The sequence below is a fragment of the Polistes fuscatus genome, unplaced genomic scaffold (genome assembly GCF_010416935.1).
Source record: "Polistes fuscatus isolate 324 unplaced genomic scaffold, CU_Pfus_HIC Scaffold15, whole genome shotgun sequence".
Lineage (NCBI taxonomy): Eukaryota > Metazoa > Arthropoda > Insecta > Hymenoptera > Vespidae > Polistes > Polistes fuscatus.
In genome coordinates, this window is record NW_025113053.1 from 849,382 (window position 1) to 874,559 (window position 25,178).

At 36.0% G+C, this 25,178-nt stretch overlaps 2 protein-coding genes across 8 annotated transcripts; both read right to left on the reverse strand.

The window, feature by feature from the left end:
• Positions 1–2,370: 2,370 nt before the first annotated feature.
• On the reverse strand, positions 2,371–3,155 carry LOC122514695 (COMM domain-containing protein 3-like). Its single transcript, XM_043631665.1, has 3 exons — positions 3,012–3,155; positions 2,657–2,934; positions 2,371–2,592 (listed from the first exon to the last, which is right to left on the reverse strand). The coding sequence occupies exons 1-3, from the start codon at positions 3,139–3,141 to the stop codon at positions 2,422–2,424; spliced, it is 579 nt and encodes a 192-aa protein (XP_043487600.1). The 5' UTR covers positions 3,142–3,155; the 3' UTR covers positions 2,371–2,421.
• A 20-nt stretch (positions 3,156–3,175) lies between these two features.
• LOC122514688 (serine-rich adhesin for platelets) lies at positions 3,176–25,144 on the reverse strand. Of its 7 annotated transcripts, none has more exons than XM_043631646.1 (14): positions 24,875–25,144; positions 23,241–23,375; positions 18,717–19,184; positions 17,273–18,638; positions 17,028–17,196; positions 16,717–16,926; positions 8,796–8,913; positions 8,565–8,696; positions 8,152–8,187; positions 7,689–7,853; positions 7,485–7,604; positions 7,340–7,413; positions 6,040–6,048; positions 3,176–5,922 (listed from the first exon to the last, which is right to left on the reverse strand). In XM_043631646.1, the coding sequence occupies exons 2-14, from the start codon at positions 23,343–23,345 to the stop codon at positions 5,736–5,738; spliced, it is 3,159 nt and encodes a 1,052-aa protein (XP_043487581.1). In that variant the 5' UTR covers positions 23,346–23,375; positions 24,875–25,144; the 3' UTR covers positions 3,176–5,735. The 7 variants fall into 7 exon arrangements, 6 of the variants coding, with proteins under 6 accessions (XP_043487581.1, XP_043487580.1, XP_043487585.1 ...); XM_043631645.1 differs by lacking the exon at positions 24,875–25,144 and adding an exon at positions 20,003–20,877 and having other exon boundaries at positions 23,241–23,255; XM_043631649.1 differs by lacking the exons at positions 23,241–23,375; positions 24,875–25,144 and adding exons at positions 6,597–6,612; positions 20,003–20,872 and having other exon boundaries at positions 5,748–5,922.
• Positions 25,145–25,178: the final 34 nt, after the last annotated feature.

Sequence of the window (25,178 nt, forward strand, 5' to 3'; positions counted from 1 at the left end):
AATAAAAATAATATTATAGATAAATAAATAATAATAATAATGATGAGAATAGTATGTATTATTATTGTTGTTATTATTATTATTATTATAACTATTATTATTATTATTATTACTATTATTATTATTATTATTATTATTATTTTTCTTTCTGTTCGCAAATTATTGACCATTTACCTGCTCGTATGTAACAGAGCGTTAGTATACAATAATTATCATTAGCATCACAATCATTTTCATTTTGATTATTATTTTTATTATTATTATTATTATTATTATTATTATTATTATTATTATTATTGTCATCATCATCATTATCATCATTGTCGTCATCGGTTGTAAAGCAGTTATGCAGGAGCCATGCACGCATAGCAGTTGTGCATAGCGAAGTAGACATATAAGAACAGCTAAACTCGAATATATTGTTCAACACACGTTACCGTTCTTTAGCCTCGCCTATTGCTGTACACACAATTTTATCTTATGGCAGATATACAGCAAAAGTTGAAGTCAAAATTAATGAATTTTTTTGATTTGTTTCACACATTTATTCATAATATTTTGTATAATTTTTCACTTGCTAAGGGGAGCAATTTACATAATATTCATGTAGTATGCAAAAATCATAAATAATGTAGTTGAAGAGATATTTTATTAAAGATCTATGTTATAATGTATTTTGTTTATATTTCAGTACACATTGTTCATGTTGATTTGGTGGTGGATCTACATTATTATATACCATACATTTGTGCATTATTTGACACATTGTAGATATTAGTGACTTAATTAAAAATGCAAATGATGATTATGACTACCAGTAAAATATGGGAAGAGTCAAAGATAATGAATAATTGTGAAAAATAGATGATAATGGTATGCGCACAGATAATTAGATGCGACGAGCTCACATATACGCGACTATTAAATAATTAATATAGAAATGTTAGATATACTTGATTAAACTAATATAATGTTATCTAAAGAATGCATTTTTATATCATAGGTTGACAAATTTATGTAATTGACAGCATCGAATATTTTTAAATCGATTCTTCTAAACATGCTATTCTCATAAGAATGAAAACATTAATGAACACATAATTGACCAAAGAAAATAACTTTATTAAGAATTGACGTACTTCATGAAAGTACAAATTGATATCAATAGTAATTAATAATATCTGGAGTCTAATGAGATTAATTACACAACACGATGCAATGATTGTTTTGTTTTCCTAATTCTATCTTTCAAAGAATTATATTTATAAATATTCGTATGGTGTGTGTGTGTGTGAGGAAGGTTTTAAAAATATTCGAAGACTGGCAGATGTAGTGAAATGTCTGAGGCCTTATCATATCTCATATTGAGTAACGGATATGGAACAATAAAAATGATTAGAGAGAAATGTGACAGTTGTAAAAAGAAAAGAAAAAGAAAAAGAAAAAGAAAAAAAAAACTAGATTGCAATGATATACTGTGATCTTTATAACATTTTAACACAAAGGGAACTCCATATCGTTATAAAAGGAAGCTTTTCCATGCTTTCAGAAAATTTATTACATATAAATCGTACTCTCTTACTACCCTCCTCCTTTTTGCAAAAATAGTTGAAAAAAAAGATCACATTTATAATATAATATTAAATTAAATTGGAGGAATGTCAAAAAGAGATGAAAGTGCACGGTGACAAAGTTTACAAATGAAATTTAATAATGAAAGATCACTTTTTTTTAGATCAGGGTTATACCCTGTTTTATTTGTACATATTGTATTATGATTAAAAAGTTATATATTATATGATAGTGGAAAAATATATTAATTATTAATATAATTATATATTTAACAAGTAAGAATGTAATGATAGTATTTTTTTTGTCCAAAAAAAAATATCAATTTTTAGACAAATATTTGGCTACAGAACGGAGAATAATGTATTTTTAATTAGTTAAACTTTATGGATTAGGAGACTTTCTTCTTATTCATATGAAAATATAATTAAACGCACCTCTATATATATATAATATATATATATATCTCTTTTCAGTAATTTGTATAACACATCCTTGAACCTCTACTCTAAATAGTTTAGAATATATTCTATATATCTCATTCATAAAAAAAAACATTAGTATAGCATTTTTTGATTTCATTATACAGGGTATAAAGCAGAGTATAAGAAACGTATAGCTCGATAAAAGAAAGATCTATTTCGAAAATTCATTTTCTTTTTCCAACGTCAATTGAATCTCTGTGTACACAAATTTTGGTTACATATTTATACAAACAAAAAATTTAGCGTAGTAAATTTAATACAAATCATTGACTTTAATATAATTTTTTTCTTAACAACAGATATATAAATTATATAATACAAAATAGATTAATTCAAAAGAAAACAATGTTTATTACAATAATTGCAACTAATTGGTAGGAATTTTTTCTAAATGCCTTATAGCATCTTTAATTTTACCAAGTAATTCCTGCAATTGTTGCAATGTACATGTAAATGTGACATATTTTATTTCTGCATATTCCTTAGTGGTGAAACGTACATGATACTGAAAGGACTCGATAGAACTTTGAAATCCATACTGTAAATGAACAAAATATTAACTCATAAACGTTGAATAAATAAAATTTGAAACGATAATATACCTTGATACAGTGACTTAAACGCCAGTCGGTGTCTACTATATGGCCTAAATTATTTCCAATCAATTGCAACTGCATTTGAATCTCTTGTTTATTGTTAGCATAGCTATGGCATAATTTGTCTACTCTGTGATCAACGATTAATGAGGTATTTAAAAGCTTTTTTAAAGTTTCTTTGTCAAAATCATGTCTAGCAGCTTCTACTAAAAGACAACTCAAGTCGACAAATGCATTCTTGGCAATGTCACATTTGGTACCGTTGCTTTTGACGTTGTGCTGATCTATCGTGTTAACATAAATTTACACAGTGTAATGGAAGTTTATTGTTAAGTCAATATTATTTTTCTATATTTTTTACCTTTCGGGTCTACGGGGGTTTTACATAAATACAAAATTACAGCTTCTAACATTTGCACGAAAATATCTTCGGGTAATGTATTTAAATTTGTAATATTTCTAATAGTCATTACTTTTTCCGACAATTCCATTTTAAATTTAAAAATGACAACAAACTCTAGGTTATAAGAGGGGAATATTTATACTATTTTATTAGTTAAATTACAGTGCACATCCCCTGAAATGCAATGTCACACACAATCAATTCTATACGCGTGTACGTTAAGTGTTTAATTTTTTTATATTCTTTTTATTACATTTACTTAAGTTACGAACAATTTGAATAGCATTATTACAATTTTGGCGATGTTTTTTCTAAATTTAACAACTTTAATCGAAATCGTTTGCTCATGGACACGGTAACCATAAGGGAGAATTCTTTGATACGGCACTGGTCGAAGGAGCTTCCTAAAAATATCACTAGAGCGCGCGTAAAATATAGTCTAGTGTGCATAATATGCAACTTCGATGTATTCTATATATAAAACGAAAAAATTCCGTTGCAGACAGCACGCGCACAATATACGAGATTTTAAAGGTAATAAATTATTTTATATATCATCTTTAAAAGGATGACTGCTGGTATCACAAATATAATTGCAAATTCTACAGAATATGATTTATATGATTTGCAATTGTATAAATATTACCGAAAAAGAATTGGTTAGATTATGTTTTGGTTACTTTAGGGAAAATTTAATTGCACAGTTAAAATACATGCATCTAGATGTAGCAGATGCAAAAGATGCGGAAGATACTCTCAGAGATTTCAAAGTGAAAGTAATTTTTCACGCGTTAAATGATTACATTGATGCGTTCATCTACAGAGGAGTAGTAGGATTCTTTATTATTATTAGCTTATATCCACTTTGTATGAAATTGAATCATGAAAATTTAAGAAAAGATCATCATTCTAAACATATAGAGCGCGTATACAATATATTTTATTTTTACAAATTATTGGGGTTTCTCTTGAAGATGTTATACATTTTTTGAAAATAGAATTTACAAAAAAAAAAAGAAATAGATATAAAATAGTTTCAAATAAAGATTATGGGTATAAATTAAAATATTTATGTGGCAAAATTAGATCGCAGAAAACTTAGAATTGTCATATGCGTGTAACTATTATAGATTTTGACGTAAAACCAATGGAACGTTATGGTTGTATTGTATATTCAAGACTTTAAGAACAATTAAGATTTAAGAACGCTTTGAACTTCCAGATATCGAAGTTATTCTGATTTTATTATCGTCGCAAAATTATTATTAGAACACGCATAAAATATTTCTTTGAAGTTAAAGTTGTTAGAGTAGGAATGATTCACCTTAATTAAAATTCATCCAATATAATAAGACGGTTTTGATAATACTCAGTATATATGTATATATACTTTTATTTCGGTAAGCAAATTTTGCAATTTATCTAATAATAAATCTAAATGTAATACATTTACATGAAAATAATTTTCTGCAATGATTAGGTTGAATTTGTTTCTCTTGTACACACATATTTTAAGAGATATAGGTTTATGCATACAGATATTTACGAATACGTTATTAATAAATTTCCCTCGATTACCAATAGCTCGTTTGCTTTTCTTTTTTTTCTATTTTCACTGTACTTAGCATGAAATCTGTAAAAATTGCTCTACTATATATTATATAAATTATTTCGAATGTATAACGGGCAAACTGGTTGACTTATTTAAAGTCATAAAAATCAAGTCATAACTTTATAGATCAAAGTAGCATTATGACGATGTTTGAGATGTTAGAAATGAATATCAATTTATATCTTTTTCACGACAAAAGAATCTTACGTTAATTATTATACTTTACTCTACAACTTGAGACTTTTATAAAACCTAAAGAAACGTCTTGATAATTTGATACAGTTAAATAGCACCAAGAATTGTTTTAATCGGACGAAATAAATTAAAACAATAGATTTTTTAAACTTACGTAATACCCTGACTGTATAATCGTATAAAATGAATATTTCTTGCCAGAAATTGTACATTATAAAGAACAGTTGCATAACGTATAGTTTAGTTCAATCGGTAAGAGAGAAAAGTATTGCGATAATGTAATGAGAATTTTCAAATAATATATTTTTGAATGGATACAATCTTTGTATTAATTACGTTACGCATACTGTTTGAGATCGCATTACATTGATCGCTCTGTATGTGGTACTCGAACTTTAACAAATCGGATGAAGCGAAATTAGGCAAGATTTTTGTAGAAGTAGTAAAACAGTTCTTTCCGCTACGTACTTTCTAATCGAAGATTTGAAATATAATATAAATATGATGAGAGTTTAGCGCGAATAGAACAATGATTCATGAAATGGACGCCAATTTATTGTACGTATTTATGCATCTATTTACCTGATAATATAGATGGGATAATAGATGGGACCATTTGCATTGATTCGCATTATCAAACTTAAATTAGTACGTATGAGCGTGAGGTAAAAGCAGAAAGAATTAATATAGGAACGATCAAATAATTATAAATCCTATCTCTTTTGATATTATTTCTATTCATTGAAAGAGTTTCGTATATAATTGATAAGCATGCTACTTATGGTAAATAAAGTGGATGTCGCATCATCGTTTTGCTTTTACCGCACGTGTATGTTGTGTCATTCGGCTCGAAAAAATGATTAGACGTTGGATTCTTAACTATTTTCTTGTTCAAGGGATTTCCTTATGATATTTCTCCGCATATTTGTTTTAACAATTTGACTTTGTGACTGCCGCTGTCTCAATATGTGTTGCGAATTGTCGGTCGATCTATGTAGGTTCCTAAAATGGTTAAGCTCTCCTAGCGATGAGGGACGTTGGCAATTCCTCGAATCACTCCAACTGCACAGAATACAATCTTTTTAATTCTACATTTGGATCGAAGAAAAAAGAAAATTAAAATTTCAGAATAAAAGATATGCGAAATTAGAAAAGGAATAATATCCTTCTCGCACTTACCGCGCAAGGCTATTCGTTGCAGCATGAAAGATCATTAATTGTAAATCCATTACAATCGAAATATATATAAATAGAAGAACAATTATCTAATACATATATTTAATGTATGTGTCATTTATAATACATGCTGTAGTTATTATACCATTAATTTAACAATTAAGAGAGTTGCACTTATTATTTTCACATCAAATAAAATTGTATTTATAGAAAAATAAGAATTTATCTATCAATTTTGTAACATCCGTAATCGCGCATTTGACGATAGAAATGATAAGGAAAAAAAATAGACCCTGTATATAAAAATAGACCCTGTATATATATATATTATTGATTTTGAAATATTAAAAAATGATCGATTACGCGTAAAGAAAAATGTACATATACATATATGTAGATCGCAAGTAAGATTGGATCTTCATGCAGCATGAACTGAAATATTATTGCTATGTGATCAAATAAATATCTTTTCGATAGAAAAGATGCACAAATATAAAGGCATTAAGTGCAGAAAGAAGTAAATATCCCAATAATAAATCACATAGACTGGTGCACTCTACCTTCCCAATCCTGAAGCTGTTCGTATGAAATCATCCGCATGAGGTTGTGACCAGAGCAGCAATAATAACATGTTATTTATGATGCATTTAATGCAGGGACACATGAAAGGTATGCGCGTTACTTTGAACATCCTTTGTAGGTTGCCATTATTCTATATGCTCTTAATATTATATTTCTATTAATATTGTCAATCTCTATTTAACATTGTCTCTAATACCAAAGCTCTATTAATTTGTGGTCTAATAGATTTTGCATAATAATGTTAGACAAGAATAACGTAATAAGTTTAATCTCTCCAATGATTGAATTTTATAAAATTGATAAGAAATTGCTGTTTCATTATTGTTGATTATTAGTTACAACATTTCTTAAAATACGTTTGATTCTACAGCGCGTAACCAACTTGATTTGTTTTTTAATCAAGATATATCAAGTAAAAGAGATACGATATAGCACACGCGAATGCTTACGTTTTTGCGCATCGATCCGAAGATAAGTAGGTTTCGAATTACGAAAATTCGAATTACGATATGCCGAATGTAAATGGTACGTAATACAGAAATAATTAGTCGATGAACTAATTCATTAGGGAAATGCTGCGATATTAAATATTATTTTGATCTCTTTTACAACATATCGAAGTTAAGAACAAAATCTTGTTGGTTGCTATAAATACATATATTGGTAATATATAAATAATGAATGACACCCGCACAGGAAGAAAATAAAAATACCATCTTACCTGACGAGAGGCCCTATTGTGCTATCTTGGGGAAGTGATTGCAGAAGCGAAGGTCCTGCCGACACTGGTCGTATCTATGTCAAAGCAATGAATTTTATTCGTGATATTATTTTATTTGGAATAGCCGAATAGGAATAAATAATACCTTTTCGGTCTGCGTGGCAGCATTGCACATGTCCACGAGCAAAGATTTACTACAATTTGCCGACGGCGTATTATTTTCCACGTCTGTGCCATTAGAAGCTTTTAATTTTGTCATTTGAAACTGAAACGTATTATAAATCCACAATCGGTAGAACATATTTTCGATTATATTTATATACTTTTGATCGGGTAATATTAAATATACCTGAAGTATTTGTATAGTTCGATCTTTATCTTCTACTTGGCCTTGTAAAAAGACCACTTGCCTACGTAAATCCGTCAGCTCGTCGGCTATACTACTTCCTCCGCTTCCCGGAGACGTGCTGACATCCGCTGTACCACCTTCGCTCAGGGCGTAGAAGAGACCATTCTAAATAATATAACGAAATGGAAATCACTTATCAATAGCGCATGCTCTTCTTTCCAATCGTTATTAATTGTATATTTGTTTGTTTATATGGGATAAACCCTTTAGTACAAACAAAAATACAAATAATAAAAGTAGCAGATAAAAAAGAATATGTAAAGATATTTACGGTAAATTTTACAATGAACTACAATATTATTGGATAATCGACAATATTAATATACATACATACATACATACATACATACATACATATATATATATATGTATATATGTGTATATATGTGTATATTTTACAGACCTTCACAGTATTATCGAATGGGTTGAGAGCTTCTGGCTGAAAAATAAATTGCGTGACGTTATGTATTGCTCGAGGCCAACTGTAATATCGCATTTAAAATAAATATACGTGATAAAAAAATAGGAAATCGATTTGAAAAAAGAAAAAAAAGGAAAACAAAAGCAACGAATGCAACGTACCCTCGTCAAACTGTTCTCTCCTGACTTGAAACGTAAAATGAAGGATGACCGTACAATAATGAAAAATAAAAAAGGAATGTTAATCGAAAAAACAAAGAAAAGAAAAACATAAGTATACAAATAAAAAGACATTGAGAAACACAAAGAAATACAAAATCATGCATAATCTTACATATCCTAGAAAATATCCTAGAAAAATATGAACAAATTATAAAGCAATATTAATTAGCGTACCTCCTGAAGTACTCGTTTTAGTTTTAAGAGCATAGTCTTAAGGGAGACAATGTCTTGAAACATGTACTGGAAGGTTGCACGATCGATCCTGATGGTCGTGTCGTCGCTCGAATCGAAACTGGGAGATGGAATCTACGAGGAAATATGTAATATGTAGTATTAATATGTAAATAAATGTAACCAAATAACGTAAGTTTTGACTTATTATTTCTTTCGTTCGAAAACACTCACACTTCTCGGTGTTCTTAGAGGACTCGGTATTTGACGACTACGAACGCTGTCTAACGAACGCGGTGATTCTGCACCGGACCTGCTTCGCAATAATCTCGAATTTCTGCCATTTATGATTCTGAAATCAATGATAAAATAAACGATCATTTTATAATACTCCCATCGGAGATATTATATTTTGTACGTTGCATTATTTAACGTTGAAACGTGAAATTATTATATTTCATAAAATTCAAATTGGGAGAGAAAGATCCTCTATGAAAAGCTTAGAAGAACCAAGTCTTCTAACGTAAGTAAAAGATCTCGCGAGAGTTCATTTTTCCGACCAATTTCATTTATTTTCATATCGATGTCCGTGCAATTGATATGCCTTTGCAACATGCAGACGTTGGATAATACGTTGGATAATACGTTGGATAATACGTTGGAACGATATTTTTATCTCCCTTCGCTACTTCGCATTTTAAACTTCGATAATTAGCATGATAAAAAAAAGATAATACCCGTTAAACAAAATTGAAATTAAAAATAAAGAAATAAGAGTGCTCAAAAATTCGCAAAAGCAGCCTTGAAAATACGAATAATAATAATAGATCCGCGTGGACGTTTTATTACATGCCGTTACATGCTAAAACAAAAGTCGGATCGGAGATAAATTAAGAGATATGAATTAAGGAGAATCGAATATCCGTTGCGTTGAATCGAATATGCGTTTTGTTGGTAGGAGAAAAAGCTACCTGCCGTACTCTGACTTAGCACGTGATACCGGGGCAAGTACGGAGGGGGTAGTTGCGATGGTGGTGGTCGTGGTGGTGGTGGTGGTGGTGGTGGTATTAGTAATGCCGATAACGTTATCACTCGATTTTGGTTGCCTAGGAGGCGGAGAACCTCCCGTTGGCGTCGAACACTCCGAAGACAAGCCGGAATCACGAGCATCCTCGGTATTATTTCCATTTGGGATTTCTCCACCACCGATATCGTTATCGCGTATTCTCGTAGACGGTACCGTTCGTTTCTTGGCACCCGACGAGACCCGAGAAGAGGCCATCTCGTCGTTCCTCCAACTTCTCCCAGTCAAACTTTATAATAACTTTATATTTTATCGCGTACGAATCTCTTCCTCGACGCGATTATTTCTTTAAATTGGCTCTCGCGAGCGTGAGAAACGCGTAAAACAAGATCCAGAAAAAAAGATATCCTCTTTTTCTTTTTTTGCGGTTTACGCGCGGCATAGGGTATCGCGTTTGCGTCCGTTCTATCAAACGATCTACAAAAACTGGTTGGATCACCACCGGTGTAACTTTTCAATTAAAACATATAGCCGTTACTTTGATACTAAATTGAAAACATCGTGGAATTTTTTGTTATTAGAATGAAAGCAATCATTTAGAAAAGAACGAAAATTATTCTACCCCCTGACAAGTTATTTTGAGAATAAGAGCGAGAGAGAGAAAGAGAGAGAGAGAGAGAGAGAGAAATACATCGAACGTCTAACAAATCGATATTATACATTTAGAAATGTTGTTCTCGTTGTAGACATTGTATAGCAGCGAACGACGATGATGCGTAACTCCGTAACAATCTTCCGATGACGAAACGTACTTGCTCGCGATCATTTTCTTTCGTTAGAGTTTCTAAGAGAAAAATGAATCACAGTTTGGCATTCGCAAGCGCGATAAATTTGCGAGATAATATGAGGTGGGGGGTGGGGAAGGGGCACGCGTGTACGGGGAAAAAAATGGACACATGCACGCGCGAGAGGCGCGAAAACGCGTGCAACAAATGTCGCGAAATAACGTGGAGAAAAAAGTAGGCAAACGCGATCGAGAAGAAGACGTTCCCGAACGATCGGCAAAACAAAAGTCGACCGTTAGAACACCGACGACGCGCGATTTAAGTTCGAACACGCCAGGAGGAACGAGAGACCAAGAGGAAGAGGATTGCGCGTCGTAAAATGGCGCATGCGTTCCGACAAAATACACCGTTTCGCTCGATATCCAGGGAGTTTGTGCGTGCTTGGTGCTAGTCAACGCGAGAGAAAGGGAACGATCGCCCCCTCTCTTTTTTCGTCGAGGAGAGAGGGCAAACCGAAGGGCAAGCTAGTCGCGTGCAAAGGGTTAACCAAGCTGGAGCTAGACCGAGAACCATCGATTACATTTTTATATATTTTATTCTTTCTATACCTAAGAAAGCGTGCCCCTGTAGTATTTTTATCGTCAAAGAAAATGTAGTAATCAATTTTGTAGGCCAACGATTAATCGAAACTTAATTCGATCGAAAACATTCGACAAAAATTTGATTTTCCGTGATATCATGGAAAGACCATACGGAAACGGGTCAATTATTTCCGAAGAAGATAGAAAGAGATCGGAGTTCGCTAACTGGTAACGCTCTGATTGGTAATGAAAGAACTAGATAGGAGGTAAGCAACCGTCTTTACGATGCTTACCCATTTCGGTAACTTCCGTTATTTCGATTTTCCTTCGTCGATGATATAGAGTTTCGCAAATTGAAAAAAGGAACGAGCTCGAATATATATTTCAAAATGGAAACGACGAAACGAAACGACGAAGGGGAAAGTTTCATTTATCTTATCCTTTCTCGCAGCAAGCAAAGTCACTTAAACGAATCGTTTCGTACTTTTAAACGATACGAGTTATACGTTGTACACTTATTGCAGGGTAACCAATAGCAATATATTATATAAAGTAATATTATAATCATTTCTTTGCTAAATGAAAGTACGCAGCCTTTTTCATAACGATGAATAACGTTTCGAACGTAATCAAAATGAGGGGAAAAAAATGTCAAAATTCGTCGAACGAACGCTCTTTTTCAAACTAATTTAATCGGGTTTATTAAAGATATATATTCGCTATCGTTGCGCGGTTTAATTAATAACAGATCAGCGGGTATATAATTGATAAGAAAAATCGTCGACCGCGAACTGACGAAGGTTCAAAGTGATACCGTAAACTAAATGCTCGCAAAGTATTATTATAATCATATATGCGTCCTTAATTTTTGTTTTCATAGTAGATTATTATACTCTTGAAAAGAAGAATAAAAATAACAAGTCCGCGAACGTAAGAAGAAACCGGTTCGTAACGAACGTTTTCTTCGTTAGGGCGAATGTAGATGCGTACAATTTGTCGGAATAACAAACAGAAATTGTAATTATAGAAAACATCGACGAGAAAATTGACGCGATGCGGTTTTTTGTTTTGTTTTTTAAGTCATCGCAGTTGCAGGTGAATATAAGTAATACTAGCATTCTGGTTGCATACAAAATTACAATTGAAAACTAAAAATTTGTTAAATCGTGTCAATGGGATTAACAAATGCAATATATATTATATATTAAGGGCAACATTCAAGGAAAAGAATAATTATAGGAAGATCTCATGCTTTTAAAGTGTTATAATCGCTGCTCGAACAACGACAAATAAAAAAAAAACAAAAAATACCAAAGGATCTAGTTCACTTTACCTCTACTTTTATTTTATATCAATTTCGACGTTTATCTTTACGGAATATACAAAAATGAGCACACCAAAATCAACTATGGGAAGCGAGTTACCGCAACGATGTTTTTTTTCTTTTTTTACGATAGTAAGGTAAAACTCGAACTAAATTATTACTATTATTACTACATGCTATAAGCGTCGTGTCAAAAACCAGATAAAAGCGGAGAGAAAAAGGAAGTTCCGTGCTCGAGAAAAAGGAAGAATCGCAGAGCAACGTGCATACTTTGATCTCATCTTTCTCGTATTTCTCGACGAATAATCTTTACCTAACTTTTTCGGAGTATTCTTTATCGTATTAACTTCGTTAAACGACGAAAAATGAAAAACTTTGCGCGCGCGTACGTAACGAATTATTAAGACAACGATTAATCGATTGTCGTCGTAGACGATCGCTCCAAAATTCAATCATTTTCTTTTTTTTTTTTTCTTTGGAATCGTCCCTTTACTCTCCGTCAATTATCCTGGAAATATACGAATTCGAAATATACATATACAAATATGTATAGGTATATTTAATATATTCATTTTGCGGGCAAAATCCACACGATTGGTGCAACGAACGAGAAATCTTTTTTTTGTTTTTTCTATTTCGTTTAACAGACGAGGAAGAATAGAAGACTTTCCGGACAATGCACAAATCACATTCATATATATATATATACATATATATATATATATATAGTCATTACTCTTTACGAAGGAGGCGAATGCAGAAGAGAGATATGTAGCTGATGAGAAATTATTTACCCGTGTTCTTCGCAGATGATCGAGTTTCCTTCCTTCAACGAGAGGAAAAGCAGGAGGGAGGAAAGGTCAGTCCCTTCCGCTCGTCTTCAAATTCTTCTCGAACTTTTGTCCAATAGATTTCATACAGTAATTCTTCTCGGGTTTCTTTCTTCTCCTTCCGTCATTTCGCAACGTCGTTTCGCAGCGTCGTTTCGCAGCGTCGTTTCGCAACGTAAATTCGCAACTTTCTTTTCTTCCATTCTTTCCATCCTTCTATTTTTCTTCTTTCCCTTCTCCCAAGTTTTTCCAATTATTTATTATTCGTTGATTGTTCGTAGCGACTAATCGCAACTCCCTCCCATCGTTTTCTTCGCCCCTTTCCATTTGGGATTTCATTTCTTCCAACTATTTTCTCTTCTTCTTTTTTTGATTTTTTTTTGTTTCTTCGGGCTCTTCGATTTCCTTCTCCCCCAACGATTCCCACGTAAAACGAAATTTCTTTCGAGCGAACGACACGATATTTTATTATAGCGGGACAATAAAAGCTGTATTACATAGAGATCATTTTTGTAGAGATAATAGAGAGATTTCAGTAGCATGGACATCGATTGCGAGGAGATATAGTTTAAACGTTTCCTTTAATATCGTTTAGGAACACGAAGGAAACGTATGTATATTTATCTCTCTCTCTCTCTCTCTCTCTCTCTCAAACTCTGATTTTTTTCAGAGGTTACGCTTTTTAACGCTTCCTATTATGGCACTTGCTTTCTAAATTCTAATACGAAGACTAGATTTCGCAATGTTTAGGACGAACAATTTTTAGAAGACCGTTTATTATTTTCTTCGAATCACGATCATTGCGAGGTCCTTTGGCGTTGCATCAGCGGTTTTATAGCAGCAATATATTAATAAATAATATTTATATATTTATTACGTCGTATATATGTAATTATTATTCGATTAAATTCGATCTTTGCGAATCCGATTGGTTCGAGGAAAGAGAAAAAAAAAAAAGAAAAAAAATAAAGAAATAACTTTTACTTTTCTTTCGAAAAATCAAAATAATGAATATCTTTGCGAATATATAATTGACAATAACGAGAATTTCAAGTTAATCGTGATTTTTTGTCCTTCATTGAATTAGATTTTGATTCGCGAAACGAAAAAGAGGCACCGTGATATAAATCAAGATTTTCTTAAAGATTTTCCAATCGACGATCGTTTCCTAATTTATATCGATATAGTTTGACGATAATATAAAGATCCAACGATCACACTTGGTACATAAGTACTTCATATATATGTATGCATACAATTATAGGCGCTAGGATTAATACACGAGCAAGAGCAATTATAACGATACGATGACGACTAATTGTAAGTAGGAACTACACGCTACGTACATTATTTTTCATCGATCGATTAGAAAGAAAACACTACATATATGTGTATTGTATCGTGTGAGTGTGTGTATATATCTTACGATTAGCCCAATCATTCGAGATCTCGAAAAAAGACGAGTAATTATCGGACGTGGCAAATAGGACGTATGAAATTGGAAAAATAATCTCTACCTTATTCTCCTTTTAATTTTATCCGTAACCTGTGTTAAGCCAATTGCCACGTAATGAGAACGCTCGAGGGAAGGCAATATATCGCGTACGTATTTTATTCGTTTCAGGCACGTCGCAAACGCATGAAACGATTAAACGAATTGTCAAACCAAACCAATTCGAAACGGTTCAAATAAGATCTATACAATTTTGTTTACGTTCAATTTTTTAGGTAACTAATCCAATAAAAAAGGTAAGTAAGCAAGAAAGATTCGTTAAAGACAGAGATGAGAAATGAATTCGAACGAGAGTTTGACGTGCTCGATTAATCGCAAATGTCATTAATATCTGCAAAATGTTTTCTACACAATTACGGTATGTAATTACGCGATATCGAAAAGGGACAATTTACGAGGCCGTTGGGGGCAAATAGAGAGAGATCATTTCGTTTGTTACGAAAATATTTCTACAAAATTTATGAAATTTCTTCTCAGCGTTCTTCGCGTATTCGTGGCAATGCGCTCGTAAACTATTATAATCATCGTATCTCGTGCAGTTAGTTGATCAGCGATAGTGTAAGAATTAGTATACTGTTAGTATCTTTGTACGAATTTGCTTAGGACACTTAATCTTTTTCCTTCCGTTCATCCCTATCTATTTTTTCCTTGTCTCCTTTCTCGTTTTACTCGACACCTCTGTTTCGTTCTAATTTTTGTTCCTCTCCCGACTTTTCTCTCTCTCTCTCTCTCTTTCTCTCTTTTTATTCCAAACATTCATCGACGCAATATGCATTCCAGCCTCCGCGCGTTCTCAGGCCGTATCTTTCCGGTTTAGATCAATCGTGTTAGGTGTCGAGAGAGGAGGCCCGGCGAACTCCGGTTGCTAGTTGGGATACGTCAGCTGGTAGTAGTCCCCACCAGCGGAGTCCTCATCGGGGATTTGTAATTGCTTCGCTCGTTTTACTAGTGCGCTAGAACACAAAATACTATCGCTGAAATTCACCCCCTTTGGCTCGTCTTTCCAATTCTATCGCATTCATGCCGCTCTTTATTTGTCTTTTATTATTTCTTTTTAGCGTTCTTGGGTTGCTCGTTTATTACTGCGTACAACGTCACGTCGATTTTCGCAGAGACGTGACTAGGTGGACTACAAATTAACGATACACAATTTCATTACGAATAGCAAACATTTTCGATCAACGCTATATATAAATATATAGATATTTGTGTGTGTGTGTGTGTGTGTGTGTGGGTGTATAGACAATATATGTTTCAAGATTTCTACCATCTATGAATAACGATACATAATGACTACTGTAACGAAAAGCTTCAATTTCCCTTCGAGTGCTTCTTCTTTCTAGCGACACGAATAAAATTAGCCGGGGAAAAAATGTTTTGCGCATTTAAATAGTCTGTACATGGAAGAATGTGGATGCACGTAGAAAATCTTAATCGATTGAAATACGAAAAGAATGCTCGTTAAAAGTCAGAAAATATTTCTTCTATTTTCTCGTGGAAGAACAAAGTAATTTTGCACTTTGATAAATGTTTCTTTTTGCGAAGCTATAAGATTCCCCTGCAATAAGGTACCATGAATCTCGACGATAGTTACAAGACTTTGATGAGAAGGCTACGTTTTAAAAGCCCATCGCGTATAATCAACCTAACGCTTTGCGAAAGGACGAAAGCGGAAAAACACACGCACATAGGATGACGATCGATCGCGTTAAGCAAAGCAATCGATTCTATACAAAGTGCTGTGCACTTATTAATTGAAACGGTGAATCACGTGTTATATTATGTATTTGGCGTTTGAAAAAAGAAAAAAGAAAAAAGAAAAAAGAAAAAAAAACAATAAATAAATAAATAAGGAAAGAAATTCGATCATTTGTTTTTAGCGAATCGCGAATCATTATCGGAAAAGATACGAGCCCAGGATCAACGTAACGTGTGTTACTTACAGATGCAATTACTCTGCCCCATCTCCAACAACAATAACAATTCATACATCGATAAACGGGACACTATCGAAAAGAAAGGAAAAGTAGGCCAAAGAAAGTTTAAACACTTAAAAATGTCCAACTAAGAAGCCAACGAAAATGGTGCAAATACACACCCAGATTCCGTAGAGGAGTGATTGTTGTTGTTAGAGATGCTGTTGTTGATATTATTGTTTACAGTATTAGAATTAGAAGTTTGCTGTTGCGTAGGTTGAGTCGTGCCCAATAACGAGGTCCATTGTCTCATCACTTCTTCGCCTTGCGCCTCCAGTTCGGAAAGTATGGTCGCATCGTCCAGTTCGTGCAACGCGGGATTAGAATCCAATCTAAGGAAAACCATTGCAAGATAGATTTAGATCGATAGAAATGATATAAACAAATATTCGAATTTGATTGATATATAACAACGCCGACTGTTATCGCTAACCGATTATGCGTATCCTCTGTGGAACTCGCATCGCTGCGTTCGTAATCTAACATCAAATCGTCCGAAGCGATCGATTCGCAAGGCGATAAGGTATCGACGCTTCCCGCTCGACTCATTCGTTTTCCATGAAAGGGACTGATGCCTGAATTTTTGCCAGGTTGTTGCATATCTGTTAAAAATAAAAATAAGATTGTTCGTTAAGGACGACTCTCGTGACCTAGATCGCGATAATTGGAGAATCTTACTTGATTTAGCGATAGATTCGACCAACGTATGACTGTTTTCCGTGACCACCTGATTATTAATCGGCACGGATTGAGTTTCAACCGCGACTACCGAATTATCGTCGAATATTAATCCAGGCTGATCGGCGATTTCGTCGTCAAAAAATTCTTTTCCCTCCGACAAACTGAGCGAATTAGAGGCGTTGGTAGGCGTGCCAGGACTGTCATCGTCTATAGTATTCCCAGATCGTTCCATGACGCATTCCTTCTTGGACGCTTTGTCGTCGGATTGCGTGATACTGGCCGTAGGACTGTCGAAGAGACTGTCGACCGGCGAGGTCTCGTCGTCTATCAAGGCGGTAGAGGTAGCAGCAGCCGCTGCAAATGCGGGATCCTCGATGGTCAGAAGGACGGAACGGAGAGTACTTTTCGGTAGATTCCCATTTTTGGCGGCATTCTTGGCAGCGTCCTCCTTAATTACGTGCTGCGCAGAGTTAGAATGCGAACGTTGACACTCGTCGCTCGAGCTAAGCGAGTACTCGTCCGCCATCGCTTCCCCGTGCCCGTACTCGGGATCGTCCGAGCTGGGCAAACTAAAGTCGGACTTGATCGAAGGTATTTTCTCGGTGCGAGACCTGTCTTTGTAAACTTTCTCTTCGCCCAAACCCTCGTCGTATCCCTCCGAAGAAGTAGTCGACATCGATGTTATGGAACTCGTGTACCTGTTGTCCTTGTTAACGATTCTTTGATACTGTGTCGCTCTCTCGCGCACCAGCCCGGTATTTAAATTAGGGCTCGCGAAGCACTTTGGCAACGGTATTACGGATATTTCGGTGACGGTGCTGTCGTCCTCCCCGACATCTCGAACGTCGAAACTCTTTCCACTGACTACCATTTTTAAATTTCTACCGCGACCGAATGCCCTTCTACCCGTCGTAGAACCCGTCGTCGTCGTCGTCGTCGTCGTCGTCGTCGTCGTAGAACCGTCCACCAAATAATCGTAACCTTCGTTCCTTTCGCTTTCGCCCGGACAACTCTGGTGACTGCTAACCCCGGAATCCTCCGTACCCGAACCTTCCTTCGAGCTAGCCGAGCTGCTCTTCGAACCGGTAGAAATCTTTCTACTTTGATTCGCAACCGTCTTTGCGATTTTCGAATTGGTATCGTTCATTCTTACGGCGTATTGGGGTAGCGGTAGATGGCTTGCGTGTAACGTGTATCTGGTTACCGATTCGGGAATGCCGGATACTCTTCGATTGGTATCGTTGTTGGCGACGTTATTGTTGCCACCACCGCCATTGTTGCTGCCGCTGCCGCTGCCGTTGTGCGCTGACGGCGCGTTTGCCGAGGATGCTCGTAGCTTCGATCCCGTAGTTACGTTATAAACCTTTCAACAAAAATAATATCTTTGGTTAAACTAATCGAACAATCTCTCTCCTCTGAACAAAAATCAAACGATTCGAACCTGTACAACTCTGTTCTGTTGTTTAGGAACGTGACTCTCGTGCTGCTGATGCTGATGCTGATGCTGTTGCTGTTGATGCTGTTGAAGCCTTTCTTGATTGTAATGGCTAACGCTGTGACAGTTGCAAATGTCGCCGACTTTGTTCGTGTATCTGCCCTGCGCTTGCCTGTATCCAAAACGATTGGTTCTCGTCGATACCCCGGTGGCTTCCTTTTTCGGTGGTGCCAGCCGTGGCGTTGATCTTCCGGAAGATGAATTTTGAACGGCCTGGTAAGTAACATCGTCGTCTCGTCTACGAGTTTGCTCCGGACCGGCTGACTTTGATCTCGGGTGTAAGAACGTTAGATCCGTTGCATAATTTGTTATCGGTACCGGGATTCCCGTGGCGGGTCTTCTACGAAAGCCGAACGACATTGCGGTACCTCGCGTGCACGGAGCGCCACGTTTCGATGCACCCTTATTGTCATTCTGAAAATGAAGCGTTTGATCATCCTTCCTATTCAAATTTCTCATACATACTTATCTAATGGGAAAATAAAAACAAAACAAAATGCAAACGTAACGTTAGAGCTTCGCATTAAATATGCGTGCACATTCCAATCGATAAAGCTTCGGGGGGGTACCGTTAGTTCGTTTTATCCAAATGTTTAGTAGGCAATTAAAACAAACAAAATCGTGTCACGCATAAACGAGTGAATTTCGCCCTCGTGGAAACTCCAGAAATAGAATGTAACCATTCTTCGGGACTCCGTTTCGACGAACCAGAGACGAGAAAATGTTCGTCGAGTTCTCCTAGCAATTGCGCGGCGTAGCGTAATCGTAATCGAAAATCCGAAACGACTCCTCCATCGCGAAAAACGTCGTCGCATTCGAACTATTGATTTAAACGGGAACTGCGTAGCGGCTCTTATCCTTTCCACAATTAGGTAACTCATCGAAACATATGTTTTTGCGTTAGAGTTGCGTCAGGGTTGCGAATTAAAAAAGAATTGATATTAGGAGGAACCGGTCACCTTGGATGCTCGTGTAGGATGTGCGCGTAACAATTAAAAATTGCGATGTGTCGCGCATGCGTGCTAAGCGCGATTAAGCGATTTCTCGGTGAACGACAAAAGATAAAATAAGATATTTATTAAGATATTTTCCCTTATTTTCGTCGTTATCGCATTCGCAACAACAACAACAACAACAACAACCATAACAATAACGACCAACGTAGACGACGTCACTCGTAAAACGTGTTAAGTTTATTTTTGTTTTTGAAATAATTTGTTCAAGACACGCACGCCGATAGAAAGAGCGGTTCTCCTTACCGCAGTGGCACCGAACAACCCTTTCTCGTTCTCCAGGACGTCATCGTCGTATCTCGTGCCGGTGGCGCACCGATAATCCATCTTTCCGACAAATTTTCCAAAGATCGATCGATGCACCGTATAACGTCTCTCTCTAGTTTTTTTTTTTGTCTATTTCTTACTCGTCTTTTCCTAGAACAGCAATCGCGCAATTCCACGCCAATGGAGTCGAAAATATTTTTAACCGGTTAGAGTCGAGAAGAAAAGTTGGCTTCTAAGAGAGGTGATTAATTCTTTCCTTCCTCTCTCTCTCTCTTTCTATTTGTATTTCTATTTCTATTTCTCGTTGACTACCCTTAATCGAATGTTCTCTCTTTCTCGTTAGATCTTCGCGAACGCATCACGTCGCACGCCGGAGACGTTTCTCTTCCTCGTCATCGTCGTTATTGGTATGATTATTCTTACCGTCGTCGTACATTTTGTCACTTGGTCGTTCCGTTTTCGTTCCGTTTTCGTTCCGTTCGACGTAGCCGAGCTCGCACTCGAGTTTAAGAGAGAGAGACGCCGCGCCGGATCGATCCGGTAAACTGCGCCGGCGTCGCGACGCCACTGCACACACGGCGGTGTCTTCTTTCCCACTGCGTGGAGAACGCGTCGAGCACGCTCGATTTTGCGGGTGTGCCCGTCTTCGTCGTCTCTCCTCTATCTATTTTTCCTCCTCCTGTCCCTCTGGTTCTTCTTTTACCCTCTCCCTCGAGGATTCGAGTAGCTATACTTAGGACTCGCACGTGCGAACGCGTACCTCTTATTTTCTCGACTTCTCGAATCTCAAATCTTACGGTGGCCGCCGAAGTGACACTTGTTTCTCTCTGTAACGATCGTTTAGAGTATCTCTAGCAGCCTATTTCTATTCTCGGCGCCCACCCCTCCACCCTTTTTTTCACGAGGAACGCCGCATTCTAAACAATTTTTCCTACAAATTTGTTTTTTTAGTACCTCTTCCCCTAAATGCTCTTTTATACCAGATATAATAGCATATTTTAGCCCCGTTTATTTTCTTTATTTCTTTATTTTCAGCCCAAATCAACTTACTACCCTACCTTAATAGTTACATTTTTACATGGTCTTTTCATTCCGAAGCAATTTGCGCTACTAATATATTTTTTGTCTTTCTTTCTTTTCCGATAGAACATCGTCGACCTCGCTGCACTTTTCACGCTCGAGTTCTTTGTTTTACGGTTGTTAAGATGAAAGTACGAGGTCAAGGGTAACTTCTTCGATGATCTTCGAACAAAAAGCTGTCTTGCCTATTGAAATTCTCTTCTCTTATCGATATAATTGCGTATTCGTCGAGATTTTTCAATCGAAAAAAGCCCGATCAATGACGTAGGTAGGTATACCGATCGTTTTGCGCGCACCTTGCTCGAGAGCGACGAACCCAAGCACCACTATGTTTCTCTCCCTTTCTCTCTACAGCTTCCGGCAGGGAACATAATGGAAAGTATACGGCGAAGAAGTGCCATCCTGCTACGCGCTCGACAAATTATAATATTTACGGGAACTCTTTTAATCAAACTTTCGTTATTTGCTTTTGCGATAAAGTAAGAAACGCGTGTAGACTAATCTTTAATAATAATAATAATAATAATAATAATAAGAAGAAGAAGACAAAAATTCGCGAGATAAGAAGACGCGCAATCGTCTTTTTCTCGACAAGGATCCAACGCGATAAGAATAAAATGACCTAATGCGATTAATCATCGCATAAGTGTTTTTCACGGTACACAAGTATAAAACCAGAGATATGCTCGATGGCACGCATGACACAACGCACGACGCGAAACCGCGAGACCGCGAGACGCGATGGTTTTGCGCGTTTGGAACTCGAGAAGGGCTGCAAAGTTAAATGGCGTTGGGGCTAGGCGCGAATAGCATAATACCTTATAAATTCGAGTCTCGTTCAACTACGTCTTCTTAATAAGCGAATCGGTATTTCGACCGTTTATAAGCGTCGCGTCAATTTTCTTTCGACTACTTTTAAATAAGGAATTTAACGCGAAACAAGAACGAAACAAGAAAATAGCTTTTTTTTTCTGGACAATCATTTACAAGAGAGATCAAGACACGCGTACCGTGCACGGTCTTAAAGATTCTAAGCGAGCACGCATACTCCCGGATTCCAGTGGCGTAACATTAACGTAACTCGTAATAACTGGAATTTATGGTATACCTAGTTATATCCTACGTTGCGATTGTAGTACGTCGTAATAGCGAAATGGACCTCCTACGGACGTGCGTCGAACCGATGTAGTATTAAATTTAGAAAAACAACGCCACTTTTGCGAGACTTTTTTGATTTTTTTTTCAACGTCATCAAATATCATTATACCAATATGACGAAAGTTTCTCACGGTTGAGAATCGAAACCAACCGAAGAGAGAATAATAAAATCAAACGTCGGACTTGTCTTTCGACGTTAAAACTCGTACAAAATGGCTTTCTAATTGTCGTAAAAAAGTGAGCTCGATTGTGCGCTCGTAAGGTAAGCTGCCCGATGCGTTTACGCCAATGTTTAGAATTACTGAATGGAATATAACTGGGAAGTATGTGGGAGCACGCGTATAGTCTCACTCCTATCTTATATTTGGAGAATATTTGTAGAAATGAAAGACCCCGCCGCCGCGTAGTCTTCGCATAAGGACTTATTTTTCTATAACTTTCGCGAAAAATAATCGTTGGATGATTTTCAAAGCGAGAATACCTCGCGATCGATGTTATTTAAGCGGCGGCGGCGGCGGCGGCAACGCCAAAGCTTAGTTCGGTACACGTGAAAGTACCGGTACGAAGAAGCGATACGTTCAATAAAAAGATCCTTTTACCGATCGCGAGCGGAACGTGCGAAAGCAATGTATGAGAAATCCTCGCGCGTGGAGTCGACGAACGCAATTTGAGGTCAACGAAATGATAGAGAGAGAGAGAGAGAGAGAGAAAAACAATAGGCAAAGAAATTGTGAATGGGAACGAAAAAGTATGCGATATCGTGTGATCGTAGAAAGGACTCTACTAGGAAATAGGGAACAATTATTAATCCTAGATTTAGCAATTTGCAATTTCAATTGAAAATTCCTACTATTGCATGTAATATTTGAATGAAACACATGAAATAGGTTTATCAAAATAGCTAAAGATAAATAAAATAAAGGTAAAATTAATTTACGTTGGATCTTTTTACCTGAATTTTGGCGGATTTGTCCATAATTTTATAAGAGGGGGAATCGTGATGATGGCCGGATGCTGCGATGACGGCGCCCGCCTTACGCGACACGCATTGCCCCATGTAAGATCCCCAACTTCGAGCCAGCACACTCTAAATGTACAATAAATATTCTAAATTACAAATAAATCTTATCGTATATAAGCATCGTCGTCCCTTAGTATTATTACATATTATATGTTAATTTATAGCCAAGAGTATCGAGTTAAAAAAAAAAACTATGCTACCATTTTGAATCGTCGATATTGGAGATGTTATAATCGATGAATGCCAAGCTGTAAAAAGATGTTATGCTAAAAATGACGAAAGCGCGATTAATCCACCAAAACTAGGACCCATCACCATTCGTCTATAAACGACCAAAATAAAACGTGCCAAGTACAATATTAAGTTCAATAATTAAGGGATAATATCGCAATTTATCATTAATCAGATTGCGGTTTCGATATCATTCCGGAAATCAAATTTTAATTTAACTTTGCCTGCCTGCCTGCCTACCTTTCTTTCTTTCTTCAATTTTGGCCAATCCGATTGTATACTTTCGTTTAACTAGCATCAGCGGAAACATTTAATCGATATACGTATGTATATACGTGCTTGTATAAAAGTATCTATAGTGCAACGTAATCAATAATCTAATGCAATAGGAATTTCCACAAAAAAAAAAAAAAAAAAGAAAAAAAAGAAAGAATCATTTGGATATTTGTTATTGCTGCTACGTTTTTATATACATTTATAAATAATATATCAGATATGGTATGTAAGAGAGAAAATGACAATTAATGGTGAGTTAAAAGTCGATTTCGAATTCGTGACTGTTCCGCTTATACATCCTTCGTACATAATATGTGCAAGCAAATAAAACTGTGTGTGTGTGTGTGTGTGTGTGTGTGCTATATCGTACTCGTGTGGAAAATTCACTCCCTGCAATTCGAAAAGCGAAAGTAACGAATAATAGAAAGAAGAAGAAGAAGAAGGAAGAGAATAAAAGTACATCTGTGTACTATGCGATATAAAGAGGAAAGTGAGAAGAAATGAATTTCCAAATCCTTGTAGACATGCACCTTAAATGTACCATGTACGATTAGAAAAGGAAAGAGAGATTATGTAGATTTCTGCGATCACACCTACATCATGTTCTGCATTATTATACACGGTGTCACACACCAAATTCGTATTTCCTTACTCACGCAAAAGAAACTCCGTGTTGTTGTTCGATCTCTCGGCTGATGAAGAATTCTTTGAAAAATGCTGTAAAGAATAAAAACATTTGCGTGTTTGCGTTAGTTCGTAAGGAGTGCTTAAGATTTCACGCGTTTCCTCTTCGTTCAAGAGCATTCCTCGAGTACGCGAATATCGTCCCCCATCGGTGTGCTCTTCCTTACATTACATTTTCGAGAAAATAAAGCTTTCTTGCTCGTCCTTCTCCTCCTTTTCCACTTCTTTCTTTCGACAATGCTCCAAAAATTTGGCAGAGTACTCAAGGTGCAAGCGAGCATATTATTTTCGATCGACGAAAACACTCGCGAATGTTAAAATATCGAAATGTAAAAATATCAACGTAAAGATCAGCGATAAATAAGTCAACTTACCTCTTCTCGCGCAATTGAATCTCCCGGGTAGCGATCCGTATGAACTCGTGGTATGCATCATAAAACTCTGACGCGAGGACAGCTACAAAGGACGCACCGATCCCGTCAACATGTCACTACACCATGGATCCTTGAATTTCGATCCTGTCGAACGTAATGTCAGACTCCTTGATCCGTTCAAATCGAAAGGATTTATCGCACTCGGTCGTTTCGCGTTAGGTATCGCGTTAGGTATCGCGTTGGGTATCGCGTTAGGTACCGCGTATCCTCGAGACTCGACCGAACACCACCTGTCATTTGGATA

Coding starts and splice junctions, on each gene's coding strand:
- LOC122514695 (XM_043631665.1), bottom strand. CDS start 3,141: ATGGAATTGTCGGAAAAAGTAATGACTATTAGAAATATTACAAATTTA. Junction 2,935..3,011: donor AACCCCCGTAGACCCGAAAG/GTAAAAAATATA, acceptor TTAACACGATAG/ATCAGCACAACGTCAAAAGC. Junction 2,593..2,656: donor GTTTAAGTCACTGTATCAAG/GTATATTATCGT, acceptor GTTCATTTACAG/TATGGATTTCAAAGTTCTAT.
- LOC122514688 (XM_043631645.1), bottom strand. CDS start 20,110: ATGGATTATCGGTGCGCCACCGGCACGAGATACGACGATGACGTCCTG. Junction 19,185..20,002: donor GAACCGCTCTTTCTATCGGC/GTGCGTGTCTTG, acceptor CTTCATTTTCAG/AATGACAATAAGGGTGCATC. Junction 7,854..8,151: donor CATTCGATAATACTGTGAAG/GTCTGTAAAATA, acceptor TATATTATTTAG/AATGGTCTCTTCTACGCCCT.